This window comes from Sturnus vulgaris, chromosome 5, assembly GCF_052056855.1.
Source record: "Sturnus vulgaris isolate bStuVul1 chromosome 5, bStuVul1.hap1, whole genome shotgun sequence".
Lineage (NCBI taxonomy): Eukaryota > Metazoa > Chordata > Aves > Passeriformes > Sturnidae > Sturnus > Sturnus vulgaris.
The window spans coordinates 73,848,678-73,869,161 of record NC_142247.1 but is presented as its reverse complement, the minus strand read 5'-3'; the positions used below and the strand labels follow the sequence as shown (position 1 = coordinate 73,869,161).

Sequence of the window (20,484 nt, the reverse complement as noted above, 5' to 3'; positions counted from 1 at the left end):
GAGCACCAGAACTCCAGGGAAAGGATTTATTGATCTCTGTTATCAGGCAGTGCACTGACAAGGAGGAAACATAAGGAGAAAAATTTAAAAATGCTGATTTACAGGTGTGGGTGGGTGGTTTTGAATAATGCATAAAGGTTTATGAATATGGAAGAGGTTGATGCATTTAAGGAAGTGTTTTCTGAGTTAAGGTGTGCTCTTGGCTGGATGCAAGCACATGGCCGTTATAACCTTGAGATTTATCCTTTGTCTCTTATTGTCTTTTATTAAACTTTTAAAATTTAAAGTGAAAGTGAACTTTGTTTTTCACAGATGCCATTCCCTGGCATTGACACCTGCCAGGTGAGGGCTGGGCACAGGGACCCCAAACACGGTCCCATTAAATCCCCTCACACCCAGCACAGGGACCCCAAACACGGCCCCATTAAATCCCCTCACACCCAGCACAGGGACCCCAAACACGGCCCCATTAAATCCCCTCACACCCAGCACAGGGACCCCAAACACGGCCCCATTAAATCCCCTCACACCCATCTGGAATTCCCATTCCCAGCCGCGCCATCCCGGCATGGCCACTCGGGACTACAACTCCCAGCATGCCCCGCGGCCACGTGGCCGCCATTTGCAATCACGTGAGCGGCTCGGCTGGTGCCGGCACCGCCCCGGGGACACCCGAGACAGCACCGGGAACACCGGGACGGTACCGGGACAGCACCGGGACACCGCCATGGGGCCGCAGGGCCCGCACCACCCTTGGGTGCTGCTGCTGCTGCTGCTGCCGCCCGTGCGAGCCGCGGCCGCCGCTCGCCCCAACTTCGTGCTGGTGCTGGCGGACGATTTGGGCTACGGGGACCTGGGCAGCTACGGGCACCCCTCATCCGCCACCCCGAACCTGGACCGGCTGGCGGCACAGGGGCTGCGCTTCACCGACTTCTACAGCAGCGCCGCCGTCTGCAGCCCCTCCCGGTACGGCCCGGCCGGGATAAACGGGGGCATGGAGCTGGGGTATCCCGGGATAAACGGGGGCATGGAGCTGGGGTATCCCGGGATAAACGGGGGCATGGAGCTGGGATATCCCGGGATAAACGGGGGGGATGGAGCTGGGATATCCCGGGATAAACGGGGGGGATGGAGCTGGGGTATCCCGGGATAAACGGGGGCATGGAGCTGGGATATCCCGGGATAAACGGGGGCATGGAGCTGGGATATCCCGGGATAAACGGGGGCATGGAGCTGGGGTATCCCGGGATAAACGGGGGGGATGGAGCTGGGGTATCCCGGGATAAACGGGGGCATGGAGCTGGGCTATCCCGGGATAAACGGGGGAATGGAGCTGGGGTGTCCCGGGATAAACGGGGGGATGGAGCTGGGGTATCCCGGGATAAACGGGGGGGATGGAGCTGGGGTGTCCCGGGATAAACGGGGGACATAGGGATGGGGTATCCCGGGATAAACGGGGGGATAGAGCTGGGGTGTCCCGGGATAAACGGGGGGGATGGAGCTGGGGTATCCCGGGATAAACGGGGGGATGGAGCTGGGGTATCCCGGGATAAACGGGGGCATGGAGCTGGGGTATCCCGGGATAAACGGGGGGGATGGAGCTGGGGTATCCCGGGATAAACGGGGGCATGGAGCTGGGGTGTCCCGGGATAAACGGGGGACATAGGGATGGGGTGTCCCGGGATAAACGGGGGCATGGAGCTGGGGTATCCCGGGATAAACGGGGGGATGGAGCTGGGGTGTCCCGGGATAAACGTGGGGATGGAGCTGGGGTGTCCCGGGATAAACGGGGGGATGGAGCTGGGGTGTCCCGGGATAAACGGGGGGGATGGAGCTGGGGTGTCCCGGGATGAACGGGAGGGGGACAAATCCACCATGTCCCAGGAAGGACAGAGGGACAAACCCATCATGTCCCGGGATAAACGGGCGGGGACAAAACCCCGTGTCCCGGGATAAACGGGTGGTGATGAACCCGCCGTGTCCTGGGGAAGGATAGAGGGACAAACCCGTGATGTCCCGGGATAGACGGGCAGGGACAAACCCCCCGTGTCCCGGGGGTGTCCCGGGATGTCCCACTGACCCCGTGTCCCCCCGTGTCCCCAGGGCCGCCCTGCTGACCGGCCGGCTCCAGGTGCGCTCCGGGGTCTATCCCGGTGTGTTCGAGCCGGGCTCTCGGGGGGGGCTCCCGCTCGCCGAGGTCACGGTGGCCGAGGTGCTGAAGGCCCAGGGCTACGCCACGGCCATGGTTGGCAAGTGGCACCTGGGCTATGGCACCAACGGCTCCTTCCTGCCCGTGCACCAGGGCTTCGATCACTTCCTGGGCGTGCCCTATTCCCATGACCAGGTGAGAGCATCCAGGTGTGCGGGGATTTGGGTGCGAGCTGCACCTTTCGGGTCTGCGTTTCTTCTGTTTGGGGACAGAGGCCGCTGGGACTCTTCACCCCCTGTTCCTTCGCTTCCCTTCCCTGCAGCAGAGCTGGAATCCCCCCCCCCAAAAAAAAATTTTATTTTTCCAGGGTCCCTGCCAGAACCTGACCTGTTTCCCGCCCGACACCAAATGTTTTGGGACGTGTGACCAGGGCGTGGTGCCGCTGCCGCTGCTCTGGAACCAGAGCATCATCCAGCAGCCCGTGTCCTTCCCCGAGCTCGTGCCCCTCTACAACAAATTCTCCCGGGATTTCATCGCCGACTGCGCCCGCAGGCGCCTCCCCTTCCTGCTCTACTACGCTTCCCATGTGGGACTGCGGGGATTTTCCGGGCCCTTGGGTGGGGAAGGGATGGGAAAAGGGAAAAGAAGGGAATGGGAAAGGGAAAAGGGAAGGGAGAAGAGAAGAGAAGAGAAGAGAAGAGAAGAGAAGAGAAGAGAAGAGAAGAGAAGAGAAGAGAAGAGAAGAGAAGAGAAGAAAATGGGGAAGGGAAAAGAGAAGGGAAGAAAAAGGGGAAGGGAAAGGAAGGGAATGGGGAAAGGAAGAAAAAAGGGAGAAGGGAAAGAGAAGAAAAAAGGAAAGGGAAAAGGGGGAAAGGGAAGGGAAAAAGGAAAAGAAAAGGGGAGGGAAAAGAGAAGGGAAAGTAAAAGGGAAAAGGATTTCTGAGAAAAACATCAGGAAAAAATCAGCCTAAAAACCCCAAAAAAATCCCTAAAAATTCAGCCTAAAAACCCCCCAAAAAATCCCTAAAAATTCCCACTAAGAAAGCCAAAAACCCCCTAAAAACGGGAGTGAGAGCGTCCTGGCGGGGGGGTTGATGGCAGCTCTGTCCCTTTCCCAGCACACCCACTACCCCCAGTTTGCCAGCCGGGAGTTTTCGGGGCGCACGCGCCGGGGCCCCTTTGGGGACGCGCTGGCCGAGTTCGATGGCTCCGTGGGACAGATCCTGCAGGCGCTGCGGGAGCACGGCCTGGACAACTCCACTCTGCTGTTCTTCACCTCTGACAACGGGTGAGGGCTGGGACAGGGACAGGTGTCACCCTGGGATGGGACAGGTGTCACTGCCAGGTCCTGCTCTGGAGGGGAGCCAGGGTGTGATCTCGGTGTTCCTGGGATTCAACTGAGTCCTGCACAAACATCCCAGGGTTTGGGCAGGACTGTGACACCCCCCAAATGTCCCCCAGGCCTCAAGCCAGCAGTGTGACAACCCCCAAATGTCCCCTAGTTCCCTCTGTGTGACACCCCCAAATGTCCCCCAGTGTCTGAGTCAGGAGTGTGACACCCCGAAATGTCCCTCAGTCCCCTCTACGTGAGTGACACCCCCCAAATGTCCCCCACGGTTTGGATCGAGAGTGTGACACCCCCCAAGTGTCCCCAATCCCCTCTGTGTGTGTGACACCGCTGTCACCCTGCCCTGCTCGGCCCTTGCCTTCTGCCCTGCCCCTTCGGGTGGCAGAGCCACGCTGGCACCGGCGTCACCTTTGTCACTGTCCCCTCGGCCAGCGTGTCCCTGGCACGTGGTGGCAGCTGCTCCTTGTCCCCGTTGTCCCCAGCCCCTCCACTCTGCGCATGGCACGCGGTGGCAGCGCCGGCCACCTCAAGTGTGGCAAGGGCACGACCTACGAGGGTGGCATGAGGGAGCCGGCCGTGGCTTATTGGCCGGGCAGGATCGCGCCAGGTGAGCCGGGCTGGGCCGTGCCACCCCCTGGGTGACATCCCGGGACAAACCCGGGCCAAACCCGGGCCGGGGATGGCAGCGGGCTCAGCCCCTCGCGTTGTCCCCGTGCCAGGAGTGACCCACGAGCTGGGCAGTACCCTGGACATCCTGCCCACCCTGAGTGCCCTGGCTGGAGCCGCCCTTCCCAAGGTGGCCCTGGATGGCTTCGACCTGAGCCCACTGCTCTTTGGCTCGGGGAAGGTGAGTCCTGCTGGCCCCCAGGGTTTGGGCACAGCCAGACCTTTGCTACCTGGCCCGTGCCAGCCATGCCCAGGTTGCCCTCTGGGCTCCATGGGGGCTCCTGGCCACCTCCTGCCCTCGGGAGGTACCCCCTGTTTGCCCCCCAGAGCAGTCAGGATTTGGGCACAGCCAAGGCTTGGCTACCTGGCTCGTGCCAGCCTTACCAAGTTGCCCTGTGAGCTCCTGGCCACCTCCTGCCCTCGGGAGGTTGCCCAGGTGGGCTGAGCCCTGTTTGCCCCCCAGAGCCCTCGCCAGGCCGTGTTCTTCTACCCCCCATCCCCCGACCCCCTGCACGGCCCCTTCGCCGTCCGCCTGGGCAAGTACAAGGCTCATTTCTTCACCCAAGGTCAGTGCTGCCTCCTGCTTGGGGGGGTTTGGGGGAGTTTTAGGGGGGTTTAGGGCCTTTAGGGGGTTTGGGGGGTTTTGAGGAGTTTGGGGGGGGTTTAGGGGATTTGGGGAGTTTTAGGGATTTTGGGGGCTTTTGAGGGGTTTTAGGGATTTTGAGGCGTTTTGGGGGGGTTTTAGGAGTTTTAGGGGGTTTTGGAGGGTTTTGGGGGATTTTAGGGAGTTCTGGGAGGTTTTAGGGATTTTGGGGGGTTTTGGGAAGAGCAGCTGCTGCTCCAGGAGCAGGCTCAGGTCTCCGGTTTCGTTTCTCAGGTTCCTTCCACAGCAGCACCACCCCAGACCAGGCGTGCCAGGGGCTAACGCCGCTCACCCCGCACTTGCCCCCGCTGCTCTTCGACCTGGAGTCGGACCCCGCGGAGAACTACGACCTGCTGCAGGGCCAGGCGAGCCCCGAGGTGCTGCAGGTGCTCAGGGACATCACCCTGCAGAAAGTGCTGCTGGAGCAGCGCCTGGAATTCGGGGAGAGCCAGGTCAGGAAGGGCCGGGACCCCTCGCTGCAGCCTTGCTGTGCCCCCAACTGCAGCCCCAAACCTTCCTGCTGCCGCTGCTCCCCGCACTGACACCCCAAAATTTCCTGTCCCCCCCCCCCGTCCTAAATCACCCAGCTCAGCCTCAGAGCTGCCCCACAGCTCGGGGGGACCCCTTGGAGCGAGGGGGAGCTGGGGTGAAACGGGGTCAGGGGGACCCCAGAAGCGCTGGGGAGTGTGAGCAGGGCCCTGTGCTCCGTGTGGGACGTTCCAGGTGAGGCTTTGGGCAGGATCCTGACCCGTTCCAGGAGGGATCAGGCTCCAGAACCTTCTCCAGAGCCAGGACAGCTCCTGGGAGCCGAGGGAAATGTCCCAGATCCAGGGATCCCAATCCTTTGGGACCGAGGGCACAGCGGGGGCAGGGGGATGGGGCAGCTCAGGGGCAGGAGCTGGTGACAGAGGGGACAGCCCTGGGTGGCAGCAGCAGCTCAGGGTGGCACTTCCAGCAGCTCCACAGGACTCACAGCTCCAGCTGTTCCCATCCCTGTCCCTCTCAGTGACTTTTCCCGGGATTGGGACACCTGAGGCTCTCTGGGCTGGAGAAGTTTCTCCCTCTCCCCATCTCCCCTCCCCTCCCCTCCCTGGCTCCCCCTCATCTTCCCCCAAACCAGACCCAACCCCGCTCATTTCCCCCAAATCGTGCCATCCTTGTTTTTCCCTGAATTGGGGTGAAAATGTGGATAATGGGTGTCCTGATTTTGGCCACAGGAATGATTTTTTTCCCAGTAGCTGGGAATGGGGCAAGTGCAGGACCCTGAATGCCAGGGGCAAGGGACTCTCCTTTCCATGGACAAGGGCATTATTTCCAGTGGGGATAAAAGTGGGTATTGCCACGGGTTTTCCATGTAAATCACTGCTTTGTCTTATTAATAATGTCTAATTAATTTCTTATTAATAATGCTGCGAAGAATTGTTTGATTCCTTATCTCATGGCTGTTTACAGTAAATTGTTTTTAACCCCTTAAATTGTTTTTAACCCCAGTAAATTGTTTTTAATCCCAGTAAATTGTTTTTAATCCCAGAAAATTGTTTTTAACCCCTGATCTTTTTGTGCTTTCAGAGTGGGAAGGGGGAAGGAGCAGGAGCATGGATTTGGTTTTAGGATCACGAAAGTGGAGAATCCCACCCCTAAACCCCCCATCACGGGGAGAACACAACTTTATTGCAAGGATTAAATGAAGCTGAGCCCCCGTGAGGCCTCAGGGCAGGAACGCGGCCAGGGCACAGCAGCCCTGGGCACCGGGGCTGGCTTTGGCACGGCGGTCACGGCCCCACGGCTGGGGATGCTCTGCAGCCACAACGGGATCTGCTCTCCCTCCTCTCACCCTGTCCTGTTCTTGAGCTGCTCCAGCAGCTCCTGCAGCCTCTCCAGGAAGCGCCTGAGGGCGGATTTTGGGAAGGAGATGACGCCAGGCTGCTCCCCTGGCGAGTTCAGGGTGCGCCGCGGGGCCGCTGTCGGTGCCGCCGGGCTGGGGCCGGTGTGGGCGCGGATCCAGGCGTGGAAATGCTGGGTGGACGTGAACACCCCGGGTCTCCTGGCACTGGCACAGCCCTGGCCCCAGCTGGCCAGTCCCACCAGCCAGAAGTAGTCACCGGCGACGTCCTTGCACACCAGGGGTCCCCCGATGTCCCCCTGGGCCAGCAGAGAGGGGTCAGGGGCTGCTGCCGCGGCTGCTCCCGTGCCGAGCCCTGCAGAGCCGCGTTCCCGGCTGCGTTCCCGTGGGAAGGCTCCGCTCTGGGGCTGGGGGCTCCGGGCTGGCAGCACGATGGGGCTGGCTCAGGGTGGGCTCTGTCCCATCCCCGCACCGGGAGCAGCGAGGGCAGGGAATGGGAATTCCAGGGTATCCACACCTGGGGCTGCTGGGAGCACGGGGAGGGATCTGTGGGCAGTGCCAGGCCTTGGGGACAAGGGGACACCGGGCAGGGACACCGGGATGGGGAGGGGACACGGGGAGGGGACACCTGTCAGTGGTGGGGCCCTGAGGATGGGAGGGCATGGGGCCGGGCTGTGTTTGGGGTCCCTGTGCTGGGTGTGAGGGGATTCAATGGGGCCGTGTTTGGGGTCCCTGTGCCGGCTCTGGGGGTTCCATGGGGCCGTGTTTGGGGTCCCTGTGCCGGCTCTGGGGGTTCCATGGGGCCGTGTTTGGGGTCCCTGTGCCCAGCCCGCACCTGGCAGGTGTCGATGCCGCCCCGCGGGTACCCCGCGCACAGGTCCTGGGGGTGCACGGCCCCCCCGTACCAGCGGCTGCTGTTGCACAGCTGGACGTCCATGAGCCGCACCTTGGCCTCCTGCAGCACCAGGCGTGGGCTGGGGGCTGCGGGCACAGAGGGCACAGAGGCCACTGAGCACCCTGGGGGCCCTGGGGGCCCTGTGGGGCCGAGCCCCTGGCCCGGGGCCGGGCTGTGCCCCCCAGAGCCCCTGACCCAGCCTGGCCCTGCCCGGGGCTCCGGGGCACGGCCCAGGCCCAGCTCTGCTCGGGGCCGGCCCAGAGCGTGCCCAGAGCTGAGCTCAGCCCCAGAGCCGAGCTCAGCCCCATAGCCAGGCCCAGCCCCAGAGCCGGGCTCAGCCCCATAGCCAGGCTCAGCCCCAGAGCCAGGCTCAGCCCCAGAGCCGAGCTCAGCCCCATAGCCAGGCTCAGCCCCATAGCCAGGCTCAGCCCCATAGCCAGGCTCAGCCCCAGAGCCGAGCTCAGCCCCATAGCCAGGCCCAGCCCCAGAGCCGGGCTCAGCCCCCGGGGGCACTGACCGCTGTCCGGGGTGGCTCTCCAGCCCGCCATGTAGCAGGTTTTCAGCTCGGTCACTGCCAGGGAGCTGTCGGGCACACAGCCCAGCTGGATGTAGTCACTGCACTCCACGGGCTGCTCCAGCTCCACCAGGGCGATGTTGTTGGTGGCCGTGGCGGCCACGTAGCCGTGGTGCACCAGGATCCGCTTGACCTGGAACACCTCGGCCTCGGGGCCCGGCTCAGCCAGGTCTGTGGCCCCGATCACCACCTTCCACTCTTGGACAGCCCTGGGGGAGACATGGAGAGTGACAGGGAGCAGAGCCAGGGGCTGGGACAGCCCAGCCATTCCCAGCCATTCCCAGGCCTCTGCTTCCCACAGCAGGCAGGGGAGGCAGCCATGGAGCAGCACACGGTGGTGCAGGCTGGGCACCTGACCCTGCTGTGGGGACATCCCTGTCCCTGCTTTGGGGACATCCCTGTCTCTGCCATTGGGGTATCTCTGAGCCTTCTGTGGGGACATCCCTGTCCCTGCTTTGGGGACATCCCTATCCCTGCTGGGGTCCAATCTCTCTCCCTGTTAGGGTCCCATCCCTGCCCTTGACATGGGAACATCCCTGTCCCTGTTGTGGGCACATTCCTAACCTTGCTGAGGGCACAACCCTGTTCCTGCTGTGGGGTCCCAACCCTGTCCCTTGGGGTCCCACCCCTGTCCCTGCTGGGTCCCATCCCTGCCCCTGTAGGGTCTCATCCCTGACCCTATTGTGGTCCCACCCCTGTCCCTGTTGGGTCCCACCCCTGTCCCTGTTGGGGTCCCACCCCTGTCCCCTCTCCTCCTTACCCAGCCCCACTGAAGCAGCTGGCAGCTGTGAGGACCCAGCAGTGGCTGATGAGTGCCCCCGAGCACATGTGCCACGTGCCATTCTCCATGGTCACCTGGACGCTGGCGATGCCAGGCCAGGCCCCTGGAGGGACATCGAGGTTTGTCCCTCCTTTGGCAGAATCCGAGGATCCATATTCGGGCACGGTGGAGCTCTCGTTCAACACCATGGGCCGGAGCCCGCAGGTGCCTCTGCAAGCACAAAGCCATCACTGCCCTGCTCGGGGACAGCAGCGACAGCCACCCCCCAGCGGCTCCTCCGTGCCCAGCACGTGCCACGGCACCCCCGAGTGTCGCCGAGCCCCCCGGGGACACTGACCTGCAGGTGTCCCCGGTGGCCACCACGGGCCCGGCCAGGGCCAGCAGCACGAGCAGCCCCAGCAAAGCCATCGGTGCCAGCGCAGGTGGCAGAGGCAGAGCCGAGGTGTCACCTCTGGTGCCCAAAGCCCGCGAGGTGCCCGTGGTGCCACCAGGCCGGGCTGATGTCACAGAGGGGCCGGTTCCATGTGCCATGGCCACGGTGGCCCGGGGTGGGGCACAGGGGCAGCACCGAGCTGTGGAACCCTGGAATGGTTTGGGGGGGCAGGGAGGGACCTGAAGGATCCCGCTGGAGCCGAGGGAATGTCCCAGATCCAGGGATCCCAATCCTTTGGGACCGAGGGCACAGCGGGGGCAGGGGGATGGGGCAGCTCAGGGGCAGGAGCTGGTGACAGAGGGGACAGCCCTGGGTGGCAGCAGCAGCTCAGGGTGGCACTTCCAGCAGCTCCACAGGACTCACAGCTCCAGCTGTTCCCATCCCTGTCCCTCTCAGTGACTTTTCCCGGGATTGGGACACCTGAGGCTCTCTGGGCTGGAGAAGCTTCACCCTCTCCCCATCTGCCAGGCTGTGCTGCTTTGGGGCCACAGCAGCAGATGGGATTCACCCCACACAAACACTGTGTTTGTGAGGTTTGGAAGTCAGAGTTGCAGTTTGAAGGAAAGGATCTAATAAATGCAACGAGTTCAGAAAAATTGGTTTAAAACCACAGAGTCAGAGCACGACCTGTGAGTGTCCCAGCACAGGCCAGCAGCGCTGCCTGCAGTGATCCTGCTGGTCTGGTGTCCAGCAGTGATGGGTGGGTCCCAAATCCCCAAATTTGCGATTCCATCTCCTAAAGTCCAGGCTGGAATGTCCAGAACCTCCCCCAGGGCCAGGAGTTTCACCGTGGGGTAATGACATCCCGGGAGGTTTTCCCGGAGCCCCTGAAGGTTTTTCTGCTGGATCACTGAGCTCCTGGGGGCCCAAGATGAGCCCTCAGGGTGGGTGGTGGTGCTGCTGCCCCAGAGGGAGTTCTGAGCCTGTCCCACCCATCCTAGGAGCTCTTCAGAAGGTGCTGGAGATGTGAAGATCCATCAGTTACACCCAGGGACATTTCCCCCCAAACCAGGAGCCAACCCCAGATTTTTTTCCCCCACATTGTCCCATCCTCGTTGTGCACAGGAGGCTGAACTGGGCTGGAAATGAGGATAATTAGGAGCAACTCTATTTCAAGAACAAACACAAGCTCATCAGCAGGGTGGCTGGAGGGGAGGATAACGAGGAGGACAGAGCAGCCCTGGCTCCACCAGGGAATGGTTGGGATCCCCCAGAATCCAGAACTGGATCTGCTCCCCTCCTGCTCAATCTATTTTGTTCTTTAGGAACACCAGGAACTCCTGCAGGGCCGTGAAGAACCTCAGCAGGACATCCTTGGGGAATGAAATTGTTATGAATACGTGTGATTCTGCTTCTGCTTCTTCTGCTTCTTCTGCCTCTTCTTCTGCTTCTTCTGCTTCTTCTTCTGCTTCTTCTGCCTCTTCTTCTGCTTCTTCTGCTTCTGTTTCTGCTTCTTCTGCTTCTGCTTCTTCTGCTTCTTCTTCTGCTTCTGCCTCTTCTGTTTCTGCTTCTTCTTCTGCTTCTTCTGCTTCTGTTTCTGCTTCTTCTGCTTCTGCCTCTGCTTCTTCTGCTTCTGCTTCTGCTTCTTCTGCTTCTTCTTCTGTTTCTGCTTCTTCTGCTTCTGTTTCTGCTTCTTCTGCTTCTGCCTCTGCTTCTTCTGCTTCTGCTTCTGCTTCTTCTGCTTCTTCTTCTGTTTCTGCTTCTTCTGCTTCTGCTTCTGCTTCTTCTGCTTCTGCTTCTTCTGCTTCTTCTACTTCCTCCTCTTCCTCTTCCTCTTCCTCTTCCTCTTCCTCTTCCTCCTCCTCCTCCTCTTCCTCTTCCTCTTCCTCCTCCTCCTCCTCCTCCTCCTCCTCCTCCTCCTCCTCCTCCTCCTCCTCCTCCTCCTCCTCCTCCTCTTCTTCTCTTTCTTCTTCTGATTCTGATTCTGGTATGGGTTCTGGTTCAGGGATCGGTACCGGTACTGATATTGGTTTGGGTTTAGTTTCTGCTGGCTCTTCCTCAAGGCTGGAAGGTGGGGCTGGCTTTGCTGGTGGAGCCTCTGTGTCGGATGGGATCAACCCCATCTGCACCAGGATCCAGGTGTGGAAGTGCTGGGTGGACGTGAACACCCCGGGCCGTTTGTCACCGGCACAGCCCTTGCCCCAGCTGGCCAGTCCCACCAGCCAGAAGTAGTCACCGATGATGTCCTTGCACACCAGGGGTCCCCCGATGTCCCCCTGTGCCACGAGAGAGGGGTCAGGGGCTGCTCCAGGGTCACAGAGGGAGCTGGATGGGATTTGGGGACATGGGGACACTGGGACAGGGATCCACGGGTGGGAAAGGGAAGAGCAACAAGGGATAAAGGACAGAGTGGGACATGCTGGGGCTGTGGGGTCCCTGTGCTGGGTGTGAGGGGATTTAATGGGGCCGAGTTTGGGGTCCCTGTGCCGGTTGTGAGGGGTTCAGTGGGGCCGTGTTTGGGGTCCCTGTGCCCAGCCCGCACCTGGCAGGTGTCGATGCCGCCCCGCGGGTACCCCGCGCACAGGTCCTGGGGGTGCACGGCCCCCCCGTACCAGCGGCTGCTGTTGCACAGCTGGACGTCCATGAGCCGCACCTTGGCCTCCTGCAGCACCAGGCGTGGGCTGGGGGCTGCGGGCACAGAGGGCACAGGGGACATTGAGCACCTGGCACCACCCTGTGCCAAACCCTCCCCCGGTGCCCCTGTCCCTCCCTGTCCCTGCCCGTGGCTCCAGGGCACAGCCCAGATGTGGCTCGGGGCAGCTTTGCCCTGTGCCCTGGGCCAGCCCAGCTGTGTCCCTGTGATTCCCGACCCCTCCTCAGCCCCCGGGGGCACTGACCGCTGCCCGGGGTGGCTCTCCAGCCCGCCATGTAGCAGGTTTTCAGCAGGGACACTGTGAGGGAGCTGTCGGGCACACAGCCCAGCTGGATGTAGTCACTGCACTCCACGGGCTGCTCCAGCTCCAGCAGGGCGATGTCGTTGCACTTCAAGTCCGTGTTGTAGTCCTGGTGCATCAGGATCCTCGTGATGTGCACGTGCTTGGACCCGGGGCCCGGCTGCCTCAGGTCTGTGGCTCCGATCAGCACCTTCCATGGGGAGGTGTCCCTGGGGAGCAGGAGGTTTAGGAAGGATTGATGGAGCAGAGCCAGGAAATGCAGCAGCAGAATTCCCTTACTGTGCTGGGGACATCCCTGTACTCTGGGGACACTCCTGACCCTGCTGTGGGGACATCCCTGTTCCTGCTGGGGTCCCATCCCTGTCCCTGTTGGGGTCCCACCCCTCTCCCTTGTGGTCCCATCCCTGTCCCCTCTCCTTACCCAGCCCCAACGAAGCAGCTGGCGACCGTGAGCACCCACTGGGGGTGGATGAGTGCCCCTGCACACATGTGCCACGTGCCATTGTCCAGGGTGATCTGGATGCTGACGATGCCAGGCCAGGTCCCTGAGGGGACACCAGAGCCATCCTCGACCAGGGAAGCGCCATCAGAAGAGCCCAAGGATCTGAAGTCACCGTCTGAGTCAGGGACCAGCGAGCTGTGGTCGAAGGCCATGGGCCGGAGCCCGCAGGTGCCTCTGCAAGCACAAAGCCATCACTGCCCTGCTCGGGGACAGCAGCGACAGCCACCCCCCCAGCGGCTCCTCTGTGCCCAGCACGAACCACGGCACCCCCGAGTGTCGCCGAGCCCCCCGGGGACACTGACCTGCAGGTGTCCCAGGTGGCCACCACGGGCCCGGCCAGGGCCAGCAGCACGAGCAGCCCCAGCAAAGCCATCGGTGCCAGCGCAGGTGGCAGAGGCAGAGCCGAGGTGTCACCTCTGGTGCCCAAAGCCCGCGAGGTGCCCGTGGTGCCACCAGGCCGGGCTGATGTCACAGAGGGGCCGGTTCCATGTGCCATGGCCACGGTGGCCCGGGGTGGGGCACAGGGGCAGCACCGAGCTGTGGAACCCTGGAATGGTTTGGGGGGGCAGGGAGGGACCTGAAGGATCCCGCTGGAGCCGAGGGAATGTCCCAGATCCAGGGATCCCAATCCTTTGGGACCGAGGGCACAGCGGGGGCAGGGGGATGGGGCAGCTCAGGGGCAGGAGCTGGTGACAGAGGGGACAGCCCTGGGTGGCAGCAGCAGCTCAGGGTGGCACTTCCAGCAGCTCCACGGGACTCACAGCTCCAGCTGTTCCCATCCCTGTCCCTCTCAGTGACTTTTCCCGGGATTGGGACACCTGAGGCTCTCTGGGCTGGAGAAGTTTCTCCCTCTCCCCATCTCCCCTCCCCTCCCTGGCTCCCCCTCATCTCCCCCCAAACCAGACCCAGCCCCGCTCATTTCCCCCAAATCGTCCCATCCTTATTTTTCCCAGGAGACTGAACTGGACAATGTGGATAACAAGGAACAGGAACAACTCTATTTCAAGAGTAAGCAGCAATCACGATCAGGGCAGGAACACGGGCAGGGCACAGCAGCCCTGGGCACCGGGGCTGGCTTAGCCCCACAGCCATGGCCCCAGCCGGGGCTGCTGGAGATCCTCTGCAGCCACAACGGGATCTGCTCTTCCTCCTCATCAACCCATTCTGTCCTTCAGGAACTCCAGGAACTCCTGCAGAGTCCTGAAGAACCTCTGCAGGATGTCTTTGACATCTTTGGGGAATGAAATTGTCATGACCGAGTCCGATTCCGGTTCTGGTGACGCCGTGATCGCAGTCAGGATTAGGGTCGGGCTCGGGATCAGCGGTGCCACTTTCGGTGTCCGGGCTGACTTTGCTGAAGCCAATCCCAGCTGGGCTTCGATCCATCCGTGGAAGTGCTGGGTGGACGTGAACACTCCAGCGCGTTTTCGTCCGGAGCAGCCTCGGCCCCAGCTGGCCAGTCCCACCAGCCAGAAGTAGTCACCGACCTTGTCCTTGCACACCAGGGGTGCCCCAACGTCCCCCTGGGCCACGAGAGAGGGGTCAGGGGCTGCTCCAGGGTCACAGGGGGGACAGAGGGAGCTGGATGGGATTTGGGGACATGGGGACACTGGGACAGGGATCCATGGGTGGGAAAGGGAACAGAGGGACACAGGGACAGGGAAAGGGAGGGAACGCCAGCAGTGCTGGGACAGGGGTTGGGAGGGAACCGGGCCGAATTTGGGGTCCCTGTGCTGGGTGTGAGGGGTTCAATGGGGCCGTGTTTGGGGTCCCTGTGCCGGCTCTGGGGGTTCCATGGGGCCGTGTTTGGGGTCCCTGTGCCCAGCCCGCACCTGGCAGGTGTCGATGCCGCCCCGCGGGTACCCCGCGCACAGGTCCTGGGGGTGCACGGCCCCCCTGTACCAGCGGCTGCTGTTGCACAGCTGGACGTCCATGAGCCGCACCTTGGCCTCCTGCAGCACCAGGCGTGGGCTGGGGGCTGCGGGCACAGAGGGCACAGAGGGCACAGAGGGCACAGAGGGCACAGAGCACCCCCTGGGGCCGTGCCCCCGGCCCGCGCCTGGCCGCATGGCCAGAGCCAGGCTCAGCCCCCGGGGGCACTGACCGCTGCCCGGGGTGGCTCTCCAGCCCGCCATGTAGCAGGTTTTCAGCTCGGGCACTGCCAGGGAGCTGTCGGGCACACAGCCCAGCTGGATGTAGTCACTGCACTCCACGGGCTGCTCCAGCTCCATCAGGGCGATGTCGTTCCTGGCCGTGGTGGCCTCGTAGCCGTGGTGCACCAGGATCCTCTTGATGTGTCTGACGGCGGCTTTGGGGCCCGGCTCAGCCAGGTCTGTGGCCCCGATCGCCACCTTGTAAATGGAGACGTCCCTGGGGAGCAGAGGGGTCACAGGGAGCAGAGCCACGGCGTGTGACAGCCCAGCAGCTGCCCGTGCTGTGGGGACAGCCCTGTCCCTGGTGTGGTGCCATCCCTGTCCCCATTGTGGGGACATTCCTGTCCCTGCCATGGGGTTATTCCTGATCGTGTTGTGAGCTCATCTCTGATCCTGTTGCAGGGACATCCCTGACCTTGTTGTGGAGACATCCCTGTCTCTGCCATGGGGACATCCCTGACGTTATTGAGGGGAAATCCCTGTCCCTGCTGGGGGGACACCCCTGTCCTTGCTTTGGGGGCACTCCTGACCCACCTGTGGGGACATCCCTGCTGTAAGGACATCCCTGTCCTTGTTGGAATCCCATCCCTGTCCCTGCTGGGTCCCATCCCTGTTGGGGTCCCATCCCTGTCCCTGCTATGGGGACATCCCTGTCCCTGTTGGGGTCCCACCCCTGTCCCTGCTGTGTCCCATCCGTGCCCCCTGGGGTCCCTGTCCCTGTCCCTCCATACCGAGACCAGTAGAAGCACCGTGCCACCGTGAGCACCCACTGGGGGTGGATGAGTGCCCCCGAGCACATGTGCCACGTGCCATTGTCCAGGACGGTCTGGACACCGACGATGCCAGGCCAGGTCCCTGAGGGGACACCGGGACCATCCTTGATGTAGGAGGTGCCACCCACAGTTTTGTAGCCACGGACCAGCGAGCTGTGGTCGAAGGCCATGGGCCGGAGCCCGCAGGTGCCTCTGCAAGCACAAAGCCATCACTGCCCTGCTCGGGGACAGCAGCGACAGCCACCCCCCAGCGGCTCCTCCGTGCCCAGCACGAGCCACGGCACCCCCGAGTGTCGCCGAGCCCCCCGGGGACACTGACCTGCAGGTGTCCCAGGTGGCCACCACGGGCCCGGCCAGGGCCAGCAGCACGAGCAGCCCCAGCAAAGCCATCGGTGCCAGCGCAGGTGGCAGAGGCAGAGCCGAGGTGTCACCTCTGGTGCCCACGGCCCTGGCGGTGCCACCAGGCCGGGCTGATGTCACAGAGGGGTGGCACAGAGTCCTGGAACCTTGGAATGGTTTGGGTGGGAGGGACCTGAACGACGGCGCGGGGCTCCCAATGAAATCCGAATTAAACGTAAATGCACCCGCAAATAATTAATCATTGCTGATTGTTCCTTTTGTCTTGTTGCTTCATTAGCTGTAATTTATAATATCTAAATATTTATTACATGAACTTTAAATATTTATAATATTTGTATCATAAAGATTTAAAATTTATTTATATGTTAATAATATATTGGCGGTAATTAATAATTATAGTAATAATTGGTGGTAATTAATAATGATATTGGTGGTAATCTCGGTGTAGCATTATGGTGTTAATTACCACTAATAGGACTACAAAACTTCATTAATGCAAATTATTCCTTATTTTAATATAATAATTTTCATATTTATTATTGCTAATAATGATATAATGTAATAGTATAAATTATCAATAATCTCAATATCAATATTATCAATATATATTTATATAATAATATATATATTGATACTATAAAATAGACTATATCGAATAATTTGTGTCAGTTATATAATGTCATAATATCAATATATATGATTTCAAATAAATTGCGCTAATTATTGTATATATTTATTATAATAGGTTTTGCATTGTATTTGTACTTATTATTCATATCCTCTTATATTATAATATATTATGTATATCATTTATTTGATATAGTATTAAATTGTCTATATGTATATTATCATATTTATTATCTTTTATTTTTATTATTATTTATTATTTTATTATTTGTTATATTATATATTCATATTATTTTTATTTATTTTTATATAATTTCAAGAGCCACTTTATAGATAATTATATACATAATATAATTATATATAGAAATAATATCATATATATAAATAATTATATAAAACGCGTAATTTTTCCACATCCTTTACACAACGCAAATTCATTTGCATAAATTACTAAATCCTACACTCGCTTTTAATACAATAAAACATAAACTTACAATAAATTGTATGGACACCTCGTATGAAATATCGTAATAACGAACGGGATGGGACCTTGTCCTGCATTTCCCGTTCTGGGCGGGGATGGGCACAGCTGGCAGGGGCACAGCTGGCAGGGGCACAGCTGGCAGGGGCACAGCCAGGTGAGTCACAGCTGGCAGGGGAACACCTGAGTCACAGCTGGCAGGGGCACAGCCAGGTGAGTCATAGCTGGCAGGGGCACAGCTGGACGCGGCCCAGCCGGGCAGGGGCACATCTGGATGAGCGCGGCACATCTGGAGGGGCCGGGGCGGGGCCGGGGCTGAGCGCGGCTCGGGCGGGCGGCGGCGGAGCCACGGTGAGGGACCGGCACCGGCACCGGCACCGGCACCGGGGCGGGGCGGGGGCTGCGACCACCCTACACCCACCCCCGCCCCCTGCCCCATAACTGCCCAGCCCCACAATCCCCCCGCCCCATAACAGCCCAGCCCCCAGCCCCACAATCCCCCCGCCCACTGCTCCATGAGTGCCCAGCCCCCAGACCCAGAATCCTCTCGCCCCCTGCCCAGCCCCACAATCCCCCTGCCCTATAACAGCCCAGCCCCACAATCCCCCCTCTCTATGCCTGCCCAGCCCCCAGCCCCGGAATCCCCCCGCCCTATAAGTGCCCAGCCCCCAGCCCCACAATCTCCTTGTTTTACAACAGCCCAGCCCCCAGCCCTATAATCCCCCCGCCCTATAACAGCCCCGCCTCCAGCCCCACAATCCCCCCGCCCTATAACTGCCCAGCCCCCTGCCCCATAGCCCCCCTGCCCCATAGCCCCCCTGCCCAGCCCCATAACCCTCCCTGCTCACGCCGGCGGTGGGGGGTTGGATACCCCCGGGGTCCCGTGGTGGGGCTGTGTTTGGGGTGCCCCGCTGTTGAGGACGCCGTGCCCGCGTCCCCCCAGGAGCTGCCCGGCTCCCAGGATGGCGCTGGTCCCCGTCGTGGCTCTCTGGGCTCTGTGCCCCCTCCTCACCGGGGCAGGTACCCACGGGCAGTGGGGTGGGGGGTCCGGACAGAGGCCCCCCCCCCCCCCCCCCCCCCCTCTTTCCGGGGACCCCTTTTCCATCCCCCCCCCTTTCCCCCCCTGCGCGGTGCGGACCCCGAGGGCGAGGGCGGGGGAGGTTCCGGGCAGGGCGGTGACTCACGGGGCGGCTGCTCGGCACCAGCGAGCCTCGGCCCTGGCAGCGGCTGCTGCCACCACCCCGTGTCCCCACGGGTGTCCCCTGTCCCCAGCCGCGAGCCAGCAGAGCCCCCTTGTTACCCTGCTGTACCCCATCCCCCTGTCCCCACACATGTCCCCTGTCCCCAAGAATGACCCAGCAGAGCCCTGTTGTCCAGCTGTACCCCATCCCTGTGTCCTCACAGATGTCCCCTGTCCTCAACCGTGACCCAGCAGAGCCCCCTTGTCCCGGGGTTACCCCGCTGTGTCCCCACGGGTGTCCCCTGTCCCCAGCCGTGACCCAGCAGAGTCCCCTTGTTGTCCCTCTGTACCCCATCCCTGTGGTGACCCCGCTGTGTCCCCTCCCAGACCACCCTCCTGTCCCTGTCACCGTCACCGCGGCCATCGGCGAGGACGCCTGCTTGCCCTGTGGCACCCAGCCCTGGGGTGACCTGCGCGGGGTCACCCTCAGCTGCACCCACCAGGCTGGTGGCCACCTCGCTGTCCCCGTCCTTAGCCACCGCCTGGGCTTGCAATCGCCGCCCCCCGAGCCGGGCTGGCAGCCACCCGTGCAGCCCGACAGCCGCTTTAGGGGCAGGGTCGCCTTCTGCGCCGCGGGGACAGGCGACACCGGCGTGTCGCTGCTGCTGAGGAACCTCAGCCATGCCGATTTCGGGAATTATTCCTGCTACGCCTCCCGAGCCGCGGCCCCGCAGCTCCTCTGCTCCCTGGTGCTGCAGCCCGCACTGGCAGGTGAGAGGGGCGGGGGTGGCACTGTCCCCTGTGGGGTCCCTCTCATTCCCTGGGGTGTCCAGTCCTGTCCCCATCTGGGTGGTGCCAGAATTTGGGGCTGTCCCCAGTTCCCTGCTGTGACCATCCCTGTCCCCATCTGGGTGACACCAGGTGTCCCTGCTCTGCTCCCCCCGCCCTGTTTGGGGTCCCCACATTCCCTGCTGTGTCTGTCTGGGGGTCCCCCACTCTGGCCGGGGACGGGGAGCGCGGGGCGGTCCCGGCCGTGTCCCCAAGTGTCGCTGTCACCCCGCAGAGGTCCCCGAGGCCACCGAGCCGGACATGCTGATGGTGATTTGTGTCCTCACGGCCGCCTTCACCGCGGTGGCCATCGGGGTCATGGTGTGTGCCCGCTGCCAGGGGCACTGCTGGGGGCGCACAGGTGGGTCCTGGGGGGCACAAAAGGGGGTCCTGGGGGACAGGGGGTGGCACAAGGGGTCCTGGGGGGCACAGGGGGGGCTGCAGAGCACAGAGGAAGTGCTGGGGGGCACAGGACGGTGTTGTAGGATGGGAGTAGTTGGAGACCCCCTGGTCCATCCTGGGGATGGGATTTTGTGTGGGGAGAGGTTTTACTGCTCCTTTGGGGGGGTGGGATGGGAATAGGGATGGGATGGGATGGGAATAGGGATGGTATGAGGAGGAGGCTGAGGATGGAATGGGATGGGAATAGGATGGGATGAGCATGTGGGTGAGGAGGGAAGAGGATGAGGATGGGATGGGGATAAGGATGGGGATGAAAACAGGGCGGTGATGAGGACACGGGTGTGGATGGGGACAGGGATGGGGACGGGGGCAGCTCTGTGTGGGGTCAGGGCTGTCCCATGGCCTCCCCTCACTGTCCCCATCAGCACGGGGCCCAGCCCAGGAGCCCGGAGCCGTGGCTGGAGGGGAGGAAGGACAGGTGGCCTTGGGTGACGTGAAGAGTCTCAACACCTGAGGCCACCCCCAGCTGGACAGGTCCAGGGGTGACACGGCCCCAAAAGGGGGGGACAGGGCTGGGGCGACGCTCTGGGGCAGGGCTGCAGGCAAAGGGGGGGCAGGATGGGTTTGGGGGGATGCACGATGGTTTGGGGTGGGGGGCACTTCTCGGACCCCCAAGGATGGGCAGGGGACAGCTCAGGGTCCCCTCACCCTCCAGGGGACACCCAGACCCCGGGGTCTCGTGGCTAGGGGGGGACAAATGCTGAGACCCCAAATAAAGAGCGTTGCTCCAGAGAGGGGGTGACCCTTCCTTCCCACCCGCGAGGGGTCGGGGGGCTTGAGGGGTGGGATGTGGGGTAAGGGGGGGTCCCGGGGGGGTCCCGGTGTGTCCCCATTCAGGGACAGGTTTTGGGGGTCCCGAGGGTGTCCCAGTTTCGGGGTGGGGGTCATGGGG

General features: G+C 61.5%; 5 protein-coding genes across 5 annotated transcripts; 2 read left to right on the top strand and 3 right to left on the bottom strand.

The window, feature by feature from the left end:
- The first annotated feature begins 650 nt into the window (after positions 1-650).
- ARSA (arylsulfatase A) lies at positions 651-6,341 on the top strand. Its single transcript, XM_088166002.1, has 8 exons — positions 651-966; positions 2,104-2,344; positions 2,517-2,735; positions 3,268-3,437; positions 3,980-4,104; positions 4,217-4,344; positions 4,627-4,729; positions 5,041-6,341. Exons 1-8 carry the CDS (start codon positions 728-730, stop codon positions 5,346-5,348), a joined length of 1,533 nt encoding a protein of 510 aa, XP_088022128.1. The 5' UTR covers positions 651-727; the 3' UTR covers positions 5,349-6,341.
- Positions 6,342-6,636: 295 nt separating this feature from the next.
- On the bottom strand, positions 6,637-9,307 carry LOC106862020 (acrosin-like). Its single transcript, XM_088166126.1, has 5 exons — positions 9,237-9,307; positions 8,879-9,109; positions 8,062-8,327; positions 7,485-7,630; positions 6,637-6,948 (listed from the first exon to the last, which is right to left on the bottom strand). The coding sequence occupies exons 1-5, from the start codon at positions 9,305-9,307 to the stop codon at positions 6,637-6,639; spliced, it is 1,026 nt and encodes a 341-aa protein (XP_088022252.1).
- Positions 9,308-10,576: 1,269 nt separating this feature from the next.
- Positions 10,577-13,104, bottom strand: LOC148223801 (acrosin-like). The gene is made up of 6 exons (XM_088166003.1): positions 13,031-13,104; positions 12,648-12,902; positions 12,170-12,435; positions 11,815-11,960; positions 11,215-11,548; positions 10,577-10,668 (listed from the first exon to the last, which is right to left on the bottom strand). Exons 1-6 carry the CDS (start codon positions 13,099-13,101, stop codon positions 10,577-10,579), a joined length of 1,164 nt encoding a protein of 387 aa, XP_088022129.1. The 5' UTR covers positions 13,102-13,104.
- Positions 13,105-13,814: 710 nt separating this feature from the next.
- On the bottom strand, positions 13,815-16,047 carry LOC106862021 (acrosin-like). The gene is made up of 5 exons (XM_088166004.1): positions 15,974-16,047; positions 15,613-15,846; positions 14,833-15,098; positions 14,561-14,706; positions 13,815-14,251 (listed from the first exon to the last, which is right to left on the bottom strand). The coding sequence occupies exons 1-5, from the start codon at positions 16,042-16,044 to the stop codon at positions 13,883-13,885; spliced, it is 1,086 nt and encodes a 361-aa protein (XP_088022130.1). The 5' UTR covers positions 16,045-16,047; the 3' UTR covers positions 13,815-13,882.
- A 2,037-nt stretch (positions 16,048-18,084) lies between these two features.
- On the top strand, positions 18,085-20,296 carry LOC148223800 (uncharacterized). Its single transcript, XM_088166124.1, has 4 exons — positions 18,085-18,142; positions 18,615-19,073; positions 19,366-19,491; positions 19,958-20,296. The coding sequence occupies exons 1-4, from the start codon at positions 18,085-18,087 to the stop codon at positions 20,044-20,046; spliced, it is 732 nt and encodes a 243-aa protein (XP_088022250.1). The 3' UTR covers positions 20,047-20,296.
- The last annotated feature ends 188 nt before the right edge of the window (positions 20,297-20,484 follow it).